Raw genomic sequence first — 13,001 nt, forward strand, 5'->3', positions numbered from 1 at the left:
CTAACTTTTGATATTATAAAATATTTATTTATTAGCAATCTTTTGATTCTTAGAGTTTTTAGTATTAGAGTTGTAGAATATGTTATGTTGTCTGTTGTAGATTATAATAATATATTGTTATTATAAAATAATTATAGCAGTATGTTTTCAAAAAAAGATTTGATCCAGTATTTTTACGTTTTTCTATCTTCTTGGTTTCTTCAGAGTTACAAAATGTTACTGTTAGATTAAACGAATTGTTTAGTGTTAGATTATTTAATGTTATATTACATGAAAATCTTCGGAATGGTTTTCCGTTCTTTAAAGGAAAACCACTTTTTCTTATTCATTGTTGCCATTGATACTACTTAACACTTTGCTGTTATGTAGTGGAGCACTTTACACCTAATTTGAGTGAGAACTTAAAGTATAATAAAAAAAAAAAAAAGAACAACAACAACAAAAAAAATTACCTGATTTGTAACAACGGCTTTTAAAGGGAGTTTCAAAAAAAAGTTCTCTTATAACTATTTATAGAAAAAACAAACAATCATTTAAAGAAACATTGAGGTGGCCGGGCGCGGTGGCTCAAGCCTGTAATCCCAGCACTTTGGGAGGCCGAGACGGGCGGATCACGAGTTCAGGAGATCGAGACCATCCTGGCTAACACGGTGAAACCCCGTCTCTACTAAAAAATACAAAAAACTAGCCGGGCGAGGTTGCGGGCGCCGGTAGTCCCAGCTACTCCAGAGGCTGAGGCAGGAGAATGGCGTAAAAACCCGGGAGGCGGAGCTTGCAGTGAGTTGTGATCCGGCCACTGCACTCCAGCCTGGGCGACAGAGCGAGACTCCGTCTCAAAAAAAAAACAACAAAAAAAAAGAAACATTGAGGTATAGCGATTATTTAATCAATCTTGAGTGAATGAAGAGTAGAGGGTAAACTTCTAGTACCAGTCAGAGCTGACTTGCTGAAGTCAGCAGAAGAACCAACAGAAAATATTTTTTTTCCCTCAAAAATTTGAATGGCCATTTTTTCAGCCTTATTTTTCCTTTTCTCAGGAATTTTTCTTTCTTGCAAAGATGTTTTTCATTTCACATGAGAGTTTATTAATAGTACATCTAATTCTTCTTGGGCACTCGATAAATATTGGATGAATATATGAATTTTTGCATTGAAAATATGATGCATAATATGACCTAGTTTTAACAGAATCCGTTATGTAAAATAGTTTTGAAGTTAGAATTCATTTATATCCTGTCTGGTACCATTGATGAACATATAGTGGGCCTGCAGATATTGAAAAAGAATCTTGAAATGAATGATGATCTATGAAATTTTCAGTGACTGAGGGTTACAAAACTTATCACATCTTAAGTAGTCTCTTTTATGTTGTAATTCCTTCAAAAATTTGAAATCCTTTTTAGAGCATTGTTTATTTATTTTTTTTACTTGTTTATTCATTTATTTTGTCTTTCTCTTTTTAAAGGATCTTTCAAACAATCGTCTTACAACTGTTCCTGCTAGTTTTTCTTCTTTGTCCAGTCTGGTGAGACTCAATCTTTCTAGTAATCAACTGAAGAGTTTGCCAGCGGGAATAAATAGAATGAAAAGTAAGTATTTTCTGTTTTATATAATACATAAATTTAAAGTTGATGCAATTTACATTTAGAAAGTAATTTTTAATATAGTTACAGAGAACTAAAGTAGTAGATTTTTATAGTGGTAAATGCAAACAAAAGCAACTGGTTAGATTTTCTCCAGACCATTATTATGTATCAACTGCCTAAAGAAATACTGTCATAAAGATACTTAGGCATATGAAAAAGAAGAAAATATGATTATTAGTTGTAGTAGGATTATATACCTAAGCTATACTGTCTTTCATTCATTCATTCTACATTCATAGAGAGGTTAGTCCCCTCTTACTGGTGAATCTACCTGTGATATGCAGTTAGTTGTATTAAAGCTGTAGCCTCCTCATGGTCCATAAGTAATAATGTCGAGAAATAAGTCATGTTTTGTCTGAGGTCCCAGGTTGTCAATCTTTTTTTAAAAAAACAAAATGTCAAAATTTATTGGTTCTATTAAAGTTTGCCATCAAACCATAGTATTTGAAGTATTGTAGAACTAATATTAAGGGATTAAAAAAGTCAAGGTACATTTTAGTACCTTTTAAATTAGTATGCTTCATTATAAAATTCTTAAGAGTCTAAAATCATTAGTGATTTTTTTGTTTGTTTGTTGAAAGAAACTGTTATTACCAGGCACCATGGCATGTGCCTGTAGTCCCAGTTACCCAGGTGGCTGAGGCAGGAGGGTCGCTTGAGCCCAGGGAGTTCTGGGCCATAGTGTGGCTATGCCGATTGGGTGTCCACACTTAAGTTCAGCATCATTATGGTGACCTCTCGTAGTGGGGGACCACCAGATTGCCTAAGGAGGGGTGAACCAACCCAGGTCAGAAACAGAGCAGGTCAAAACTCCCATCTGATCAATAGTGGGATTGCCCCTTTGAATATCCACTACACTCAAGCCTGGGCAACATGGTGAGACCTCTTCTCTCTCTATACAAAAGTAAAATAAAATAGATTAATTAAAGAAACTGTTATTTTGTTGTTATTTCTTGGTTGATGGTTAGTCTTTTTTTTTTTTTTTCCTGATATTTGTAAGCCTTCTTCAATTTTAAAAACCTCCCTTTTGTGGAGCAAGTCATAGAAATGATTGCCTGCATTCAGTTGCAGATAAGTTTGAGGTAAATTTCTAAAATTGTGTTGTTTTGCTTTAGATTAATAGTTATTTGTTGTTTAAAACTGGAGTTTTAAAATGAGTTAAATCTGCCCTAAATCAAATTGACATTTTAGGGGAGTCTTTACTTGGGATACCAATAGTTAAGATTTTCCTGTATTTGTCATTTTTTTCAATAAGGATATTATAAAGAGCAGTTAAATGTAAAATATATCTAGAATGAAGATATAAGCAGCATGGACTTTTTTCATAAATTGAGTGGAAATATCTTGAGAGGTAGGAACATACAGATAAATCAACTGAAAAATACATTTGAGTTTATAGTAATTTTTCTAATATCCAATGTTATGACCAGATGCTTTCTGTTTCTCAGCCATAACAATGATACTTTTAAGCTGTTACACAGAGTACATTTAGTTGTACTTTAACAGAGTACCAGAACTTTATTTTTAAATGTATTATGAAAATGACCCGGATTATTGTTAAATTGCCCAGGCTGGGGTGCAATGACGTGATCATAGCTCAGTGCAACCTCTATCTCCCAGGCTCAAGCATTCTTCCTGCCTCAACCTCCCAAGTAGCTGGGACTACAGGCATGCACCACCATGCCCAGCTGATTTTTCTTTTTATTTTTAGTAGGGACGAAGTTTCACTCTATGTTGCCCAGGCTGGTCTTGAACTCCAGAACTCAAGTGATCCGCCCACCTTGGCTCTCCCAAAGTGCGGGCTGGCATTACAGCACAGCTGGCCTAAATAATAATTTTAATGTTACTATTTCTCTTTAATTATAATTAAATGTAGAAAAATTTACATTTATTTAATTCAATGGTGTTTGAATATTCTTGATTATATGGCACAGGTTCATAAGTCCTCATAGTAATTTCTTACACATTCTTTAAAGTTGTATACGATCAGAAACTAATTTTTTTCCTCTAGTATTTTTGTTTTTCACTGAATATATATTACAGGGTTGAAGCATTTGGATTGTAATTCAAATCTCTTGGAAACTATACCTCCTGAATTGGCTGGTATGGAATCACTAGAATTGCTGTATTTGCGGAGGAATAAATTACGTTTTCTACCAGAATTTCCTTCTTGTAGTCTGTTGAAGGTACTATTTAGTTGATTATTAAATAACTATTTTTTCCAAAAGTTAATTATTAAAATGCATTTTTTAAAGGAGCTAATGTTGTTTTACATTGGGACTATGTATTAGTTATAAGTACTGTGTTTTTCCTATGTTAATACTTTTCAGAATTTGAACATGATTACTTACATTAGTGGTATTTTTAGTAATACATTTTTAAAAAGAATTTTAAAAATGGAGATTTGTCCATTTCATCTGACCAGTAGTTCATAACTGGAGAAGTAGTAGATAAAGAGGCTAAAATTGTAAGTAGGAGACCTGGAATACCAACCAGGATTATGCACCTAATTCTATAAAGTGCCACCTCTTACCTTTACCTAATCATAATCAAATATGTTTGAAATGAATTACATTCTTTTGGCTTTAAGTATGTAGAATTAATACTGTCTTCTAAATTTGCCTTGGTTTGCCTTTTTTTATATATACCTTTAAGCTCTAGTGTTAAAACAGTTTATTTTAAACAGAACGATGACCTATAAAATGAACTGAAAAAGTTTTCCTTTAATTAAGAATAATTTTTCATCTGATAATTATAGTTTCTAATAATGGCAGATCAGTATATAAAATAATCACTAATGAAAATGTTACGTAACCAACTGATTACAGTTGATCCTTGAACAGTGCAAAGGTTATGGGCATTGACCCCCATGGACTTGAAAATCTGTGTGTAGCTTTTGACTCCCCAAAAACTAGTGGTAGTCTCCTGTTGACCAGAAGCCTTACCAATAACATAAACAATTGATTAACATATAATTTGTATGCCATATGTATTATGTACTATGTTCTTACAATAAAGTAAGCTAGAGAAAAGAATCTCATTAAGAAAATCATAAGGAAGAGAAAATGTGTTTACTATTAATTAAATGGAAGTCAGTCATCATAAAGGTCTTCATTTTCATTGTCCTCATGTTGAGTAGGCTGAGGAGGAGGAAGAGAAGGGGTTAGTCTTGCTGTCTCAGAGATGGCAGAGGTGGAGGGAAATCCATATATAAGTGGACCTGTACAGTTCAAACCCATTGTTGTTCAAGGATCAACTGTGTTTATAGTACCATGCTGTATTGATACCACAATTTACATCATCTGCTTACAAGATGAATGCTGTGTCTGAAATGGTGAGCAACTTCAATCTATGGTATATGTCAAGCAATTCGACTTTTCTTGTAATGTCATGACTTTTCACTCCTTGGGAGAACTTTCAGCATCACTAATAACACTTCATATTAGTCCCATGATGTTATTTGAAATTTATAGTTTTTGCAATAAACACTATGAGAAACACAAGAGAACTGCAAGAGATCGTTTTTTACTGTGACACGCAATTTACTGGAGAGGTGAACTGCTCACCCGGAAATGATTAGCTTCATACAGGTTTTAAGTAGATGCTCACAACATAGGCTCACCACCGTACCAACAAGAAGTAGCAACAAAATTATTATAATAGTACAGTATGTACTACAGTTAATTTTACATAGTTATGGTTTTTCTTTTTTTGAGGCAGAGTCTCTGATTTATTATTATTATTATTATTATTATTATTTTTTTTTGAAGCAGAGTCTTGCTCTGTCATCCAGGCTGGAGTACAGTGGTGCAATCTCAGCTCACAGCAACCTCCGCCTGATGGATTCAAGTGATTCTCCTGCCTCAGCTTCCCAAGTAGCTGGGATTACGGGTGCCCACCACCACGCCCGGCTAATTTCTGTGTTTTTAGTAGAGATGGGGTTTCACCATGTTGACCAGGCTGGTCTCAAACTCCTGACCTCAGGTTATCAGCCTGCCTCGGCCTCCCAGAGTGCTGGGATTACAGGCGTGAGCCCACGGTGCCTGGCCTAGTTTTATGTAGTGATGACTGCATCTTCACATTTGTTTACATTTCTCTGTAAGTTGTATGTAAGTTTTGATACATTTTAACTTTTTATAATAGATTTGTATATATTTTATGGTAATCAATGATAAACTAGTATCTACATATATTAAATGCATTCATGACATAGTAACTTTTTTTTTTTTTATTTTTAAAAGTGATTTTAGGCTACACAGTTGGTTTGCAAGTTTTTTCAAATTGTCACAAATCTCCAAAGTAAAATTTCAATATATTTTCTGAAAAAAATTTATATAAAAGTGGACCCTCACAGTTTAGACCCTTGTTCAAGGACCAACTGTATAATATAAATAACTTTTTAAAACGCTGTTACAGCTTTGTTTTGCAAGTAGTTTTTTGATTTATACTTCTATTATTTAAATGTAACTACTAAATTATTTCTCTACTTTGGTTTTTTTTTTTTTTGGAGATGGGTTCTTGCTCTGTCATCCAGGCTAAAGTGCAATGGTGTGATCTCTGCTCACTGCAACCTCTGCCACCTGGGTTCAAGCGATTCTCCTGCCTTAGCCTTCTGACTAGCTGAAACTACAGGCATGCGCCACCACGCCTGACTGATTTGTTGTATTTTTAGTAAAGACGGGGTTTCACCACATTGGCCAGGCTGGTCTCAAACTCCTGAACTTGTGATCCGCCCGCCTCAGCCTCCCAAAGTGCTGGGATTACAGGCATGAGCTACTGCGCCCAGCCTACTTTGGTTTTATAAACTTGATGTTTCTGCCAGATTCAACCTTTGATTATTTTTAAATTGCCAAAAAAATTTCTCATTTGCCATTCTTCTTTAGCTGAAAGATAGCCTAAATGTAATTGAAAATGTAAACATCTTGATATTTATAAAGTTGCATTTTTTCTATGTGTTTTTCAATCACTTGAAATTGAGAGTACCTACAATTTTATTTTCATTATCTACTATAAAATTGAATACAGAGATACACATAACTCATCTTTGATTTTGTAGGAATTGCACGTAGGTGAAAACCAGATTGAAATGTTAGAGGCAGAGCATCTTAAACATCTGAATTCAATTCTTGTGCTAGACCTGAGGGATAACAAGTTAAAATCTGTTCCAGATGAAATTACACTACTACAGTCCTTGGAAAGGCTTGACCTAAGCAACAATGATATTAGTAGGTAAGTTTAAATATCAAATGCATAGAAATTGTGTTTGTATTTGGTTGTAATTCATAATTTGAAATATTTGTTAAATAACCATGAGGTTCCTTTTTTCTAAATTTAATTCTAAATATTGATTGAGCAGTAATTATGAACAGATAAAGATTAATTAGGTTTTGTCTTTAGCAGCAAACTAGATATGATAATAGAAGCAGACATATTTATGACTTACTCTAACTAGATTGTCATTAGTATTAGTATTATTACTCTTACTAGAGTATAATTTAGTTCTAGTTACCCCCTAGAACTAAATTCTAAGAATGCTGGAATATATTTACTCTAAAAGCATTGCCATAGCACTGTTTCCCAAATATGGGTATGTATTAGAATCATTTGAGAAACATTGAGAAAAAAAAAATACAGTTTCTGGGACACTAATGAATCAGAATCTCTGATGATGGGACCTTAGAATTTTTGTTCTTTGTTTTCTTTAAAACAATTCCTAGAATTTGATGCTTCTGGTCTTCCAACCAGCAATTAACTGGGAACCATGTATACCAACCCTTTCTTTGTTTTATTCCTTTACTCTAGAATGCCTTTTTTTTTTTTTGCCTAATAGTATTTCATTTTTCATTTTAAGTCCAAATCTGGTTTTTGCTACTCCCTTCTCCCCGTTAAAGCCTCACCAGTGTCTATATCTCTACTCTCATGGCAACTTGGCTTGTTTAGCATTTGTCTTTTTATATCATATTCATTTGTTAGTATGTAACTTATATACAATAAAATTTATCAATCAAGCATACAACTTGATGATTTTTGGCAAAGGTATATATTTGTGTAACCATAATCACAGCCATGTAGAACATTTCTATCTCCCTAAAAAGTTTCCTCATACCTTTTGCAGTCAATTCCTTTTCCATACCTCAACCCTTGGCAACCACTGACGTGCTATGTTACTATAGTTTTGTCCTTTTTAGAATGTCACATAAATGGAATTACATAGAATGTAGTTTTTGTGTCTGACTTCTTTCATGTAACATAAAGTTTTTTGTGATTCACTCATGTGGTTGTATGTATCAGTAGTTTTATTTTTATTGGTGAATGTTACTCTATTGTACAGAGATAGATATACCACAGTTCATGTGTCTTTTCAGTAGTTAGTTGATGGACATTTGAGTTGTTTTTGATTTTTTGCTATTGTAAACATCTGTGTGCAAGTTTCTGCGTGGACATTATTTTCATTTCTCTTGAGTAAACGTGTAGCAGTGTGTTTGCTTAGTTGTATGGTGACCATATGTTTAAAGACTCCACTTTTGAAAGTGACTGTACTATTTTATATTCCCACCAGCATTGTAAGATAATACTTATTATATTTTAGTTACCTGTATGTGTTCTTTTCCTGTGTTCAACTGAGGACTTGAGAACAAGAATCTTGCTATCACTATACCTGTGCGCTATATTTTGTAGATGCTTAATAGATTTTATTGATAGTGAATTTTTGTGTATAAATGGTTTTTTAAATGTGCCAGAGATGAAGATGAATTTCCTTATTGAATGGAAACATGAATTGGACATTCAAAAATATATTTTTCTTTCTATTTGTCATCTTTTTTCAATTAGAATTTTGTTTCCTTGCTCTAAGTGCAAAATCAGAACATTTAGTATCAGTGAGGATGTCTGTCTTGAATCACTGATTCATTCAAATTTATGTTTGACATTTACTTTTTTAGCAAATGTTATAATTTAACAAATGTTTTATAGCTCACATTCTTTTTAAATTAATCCCAGTATGACAATTTTGAAAACAAATCTGATTTTTTTTTATATGTTTATCATTTATCTTGAAGGGAAATGTTTTAGGTCTGCATTACTTGGCCTTTCTTTGAGACTATTCTGTGATATGTTGTTTGCCGTATGTTGTTTTATAGTTAACTATGGTTGGAGTATACTTACATTTGATGCCTTCCCTGAAATCAGTTTAATCTTTTATAGTCTTCCCTATTCATTGGGGAACCTTCATTTGAAATTTTTGGCATTAGAAGGAAATCCTTTGAGAACAATTCGAAGAGAAATTATAAATGTAAGTATATTTGGAATTCAACTCTTTGTTAAATTGAAATTCAGACATATATGTTGATCTATAAAACTGCAAGGCATGTCTTGGTGAATGTCTTTGTCTCCACCCTTTTAGAAAGGAACACAAGAAGTCCTAAAATATCTACGAAGCAAGATCAAAGGTACTTCAAAATGTTCTCTTATATTTTGAAGGGTTCATAAAAAGTGAAGAATTAATAGTACATAAATTTAAATGTCTTTTGGGTATACATATTTGGAAGTAGTAGATCCTAGCAGGTGTGGCTAATTCTAAATCCATATAGTCTGTAAGTGTGCTGAGGTTATAAAAATATCTTTAAACTTACAATAATAATGTTCTGTCTGTAATCTCTTTGAATTTGTAATCTCTTTGAATTTGAATCTGTAATCTCTTTGTGTTAAGTCTGCCAGTTAGAAAATTTAACAAGAAAGATTCAGTAAGCACTTAGTACTTCAACTTTGAAAAAGGAGTAAAACTTGACTTTCAGGATATATGGGTTCTGTTGACTAGAACGTATATTGACAAGTATTTCATTATCTATTTTTCTTGCCCAGCTTTGCTAAACTCTGACAAAAATTAAGACAAAACACACTTTTCAGGATATGTTAATTTAGCAAGAATATGTACCAAAAGTGAAAATAATACAATAAACTTAATTTTTAGTAATTTACTAAACATGTCATATACCCAGTTTTTATTTATGTCTATCATTATAGAATAAACTAAAACATTTTGGAAAAAAAAATAGTTGTACAAGTGCTTTGCTAAGTAACAAACCACTCCAGACCATAATGGCTAAATGTGGTAGCTGTTAATTTAGTTCACAACTTTGTTGGTTATGCATAGCTTAGCTTAGCACTATGTTGCCAGTCAACATATATTAAATAAGATAATTGCATAGTTTAGCTATTTTTTCTGCTTTATCCTTCAAGTAAATTATTAAAATAGTTTTCTAAGACTCTTATTTTCTATCAAGGAAAGTATTTCCTTCTCCAAATATGCTTTCTCGTCCAAAACAAATTGATTATTCTGTCATGAATCAGTTAGAGGTCATGTCATGTCAGACTGATCAAAATTATATGAACAGAAAGCCAAGATGAACTTAGTGTAAGTTACAGTTATGTACAAACATTTCTGTTAGACAGTTTCTATCCAAAGATGGGAGAGTGAATCCATTCATATAATTTTATTCTTTCCAGAAACCCTACAAAAAGAAAATTGGTAACGGAAATGTTTTAAAGGTATACTTCCATAAAGATAGGGAGAATGGGGGAAGAATAAAATAATAAACATGTGGACATTGGAAAGTGAGTTGTTTAGTTGGTTTGGGCTACTATAACAAAATATCTTATACTGTAATTTATAAATAACAAATTTATTGCTCATGGTTCTAGAGAACTGTGATCAAAGCACCAGCAGATTTGGTGTCTGGTAAGGACCTGTTTCTCATAGATGGCACCTTCTTCATGCTTTCACATGGCAAAAGGAGGCTAAGAAGCCCCCTAAGACTTCTTTTATAAGGGCACTATTCCCATTCATGAGGGCTCTGCCCTCAATATCTAGTTACTTTACAAAGGCCCTACCTCTTAATACTATTACCTTGGTGGTTAGATTTCAACATAGGAATTTTGGGGTAACACATACATTTAAGCCATAGCATAACTGAACAGATGGTGACTGAGTTAGTAAATCAGAAAGACCTTTTGGCTATTACAGATAATGCTGTAATAAACATTCATGTACAGGTTTCAGTGTGAATGTATATTTTCATTCCTCTTGGGTATATATACCTAGGAGTAACATATTTATCGGTCATATGATAACTCTATGTTTAATCATTTGAGGAACTGCCAAACTGTTTTCCAAAGCAACTGCACCAATTGACATTCTTACCAGTAGTATATGAGGGTTCTGATTCCACCACATCCTCGTCAACATTTGTTATCTAATTCTGATTCTAGCCATCTTGTTGGGTCTGAAATGGCATCTCATTGTGGCTTTGATGTGCATTTTTTCTGATGAGTAATAATGTAGAGCATCTTTTCCTGTGCTTTATTAGCCATTTGTGCATCTTTAGAGAAATGGCTATTCAGATTCTTTGTCTATATTTTAATTGTTTTTTTTTAATCATTGAGCTGTAAGAGTTCTTTACATATTTTAGATACAAATCCCTTGTTAAATAAATGATTTGCAAATATTTTATAGTTCTCTGTGGGTTGTCTTTTCATTTTCTTGATGTTGTTCTTTGAAGTATAAAAGTTTTAATTTTGAGCAAGTCCAATTTTTCATTTTTTCCTTTTTTTTGTTCATTTTTTTTTTAATATCTAAGAAAGCTTTACAAAATCCTAGGTTATAAAGAGTTGGCCTATACTTCTAAACATTTTATACTGCCATTGTTTTACAATTTAGGTCTTTGATCAATTTTGAATTACTTTTATATGCAGTGTGAGGTAAGAGTCCAATTTCATTGTTTTGTATGTGGCTATTCAGTTTCTCAGCACCATTTGTTGAAAAGAGTATTCTGGCTGGGCGCGGTGGCTCACACCTGTAATCCCAGCACTTTGGGAGGCCGAGACGGACGGATCACGAGATCAGGAGATCAAGACCATCCTGGCTAACACGGTGAAACCCTGTCTCTACTAAATATACAAAAGAAAAAAGAAAAAAATTAGCCGGGCGTGGTGGCGGGCGCCTGTAGTCCCAGCTGCTTGGGAGGCTGAGGCAGGAGAATGGCGTGAACCTGGGAGGCAGAGCTTGCAGTGAGCCAAGATTGCGCCACTGAACTCCAGCCAGGGCGACAGAGTGAGACTCTGTCTCAAAAAAAAAAAAAAAAGGAAAGAGTATTCTTTCTACTTTGAATGGTCTTGGCATTCTTGTAAAAAATCAGCTGACTATAAATGTATTGGTTTATTGCTCTACCGTCAGTTTTATTCTATTGATCTATATGTCTGACCTGTGCCAGTTCCAAACTGTCTTGATTACCATTGCTTTGTAGTAAGTTTTGAAATCAAATCAGGAAGATTGAGGGCTCCTACTTTAGGAGGGCTCCTCTTCTTTCTCAGGATTGCTTTGGCTATTATGGATTTCTTGCAATTCCATATGAATTTTAGAATTAACTTGTTAATTTCTACAAAGATATAGATTATGCATTTCTGTAGATCAGTTTGGGGAATATTGTTGTAACAATATTAAGTCTTCCATTCATGAGCATGGAATGTTTTTCCATTTTAGAGCTTTAATTTCTTTACACAATGTTTTATAGTTTGCAGAATATAAGTTTTATACTTAAGTTTATTTCTAAGCATTTTATTCCTTTTGATGCTATTAGGCATATAATTGTTTTCTTAATTCCATTTTTGTGCTGTTATTTGCAACTGTATAGGAATACAATGATTTTTGAATGCTGATCTTGTACCCTGCAACCTTGATGAAACTATTAGTTCCAATAATTTTTTGGTGTATTCCTTTGGATGTTCTATATACAAGACTATGTTATTTGCAAATAGAGATAGTTTTACTTCTTCCTTTCCATTTCGGATGCCTTTTATTCCTTTTCTTGCCTAATTCCCTTAGCTAGACCTACCTCCAGGACAGTACTGAATAGAAGGACTGAGACTGGACATCTTTGGGGGAAAGCTTCTAGTTTTTCATCATTAAGTAACATTAGGTTAGCTGTAGGTTTTTTGTAGATTCCCTTTATCATGTTAAGGAAGTTCCCTTCTATTTCTGGTTTTTGAGTGTGTTTATCCTAAACGAGTTGTTGAGTTTTTGTCAATTTTTTTTTCTGCATCTGTTGAGATGGTTGTGTGATTTAAAAAATTCTGTTAATATGCTGTGTTACATTAATTGATTTTCAGATGGTAAATCAACTCGCATCCATGGTTAAATCCCACTTAGTAATGGTGTATAATACTTTGGAAATGTTGCTAGATTTGTTTTTTAGTGTTTCGTTGAGAATTTGAGAATTTTTGATCTGTTTGTTTTCTTGTGATTTTTTTTTTCCTGGTTTGGGTCATAGCCTAATAATGGCATCATAAAATGAGTTGGGA

The 13,001-nt window shown here is 33.3% G+C and overlaps 1 protein-coding gene across 1 annotated transcript in view; it reads left to right on the forward strand.

Annotated features, from left to right (window-relative positions):
* The window catches only part of LRRC40 (leucine rich repeat containing 40), a 63,411-nt gene that overhangs the window by 24,330 nt on the left and 26,080 nt on the right, over nucleotides 1-13,001 (forward strand). Inside the window, exons 5-9 of the mRNA XM_023209593.3 lie at nucleotides 1,466-1,589; nucleotides 3,690-3,832; nucleotides 6,703-6,875; nucleotides 8,850-8,937; nucleotides 9,049-9,094. Of these exons, the coding sequence (XP_023065361.1) occupies nucleotides 1,466-1,589; nucleotides 3,690-3,832; nucleotides 6,703-6,875; nucleotides 8,850-8,937; nucleotides 9,049-9,094 (574 nt within the window). The remainder of the gene's footprint in view (nucleotides 1-1,465; nucleotides 1,590-3,689; nucleotides 3,833-6,702; nucleotides 6,876-8,849; nucleotides 8,938-9,048; nucleotides 9,095-13,001) is intronic.

Source organism: Piliocolobus tephrosceles, chromosome 1 (genome assembly GCF_002776525.5).
Source record: "Piliocolobus tephrosceles isolate RC106 chromosome 1, ASM277652v3, whole genome shotgun sequence".
Classification (NCBI taxonomy): Eukaryota; Metazoa; Chordata; class Mammalia; order Primates; family Cercopithecidae; genus Piliocolobus; species Piliocolobus tephrosceles.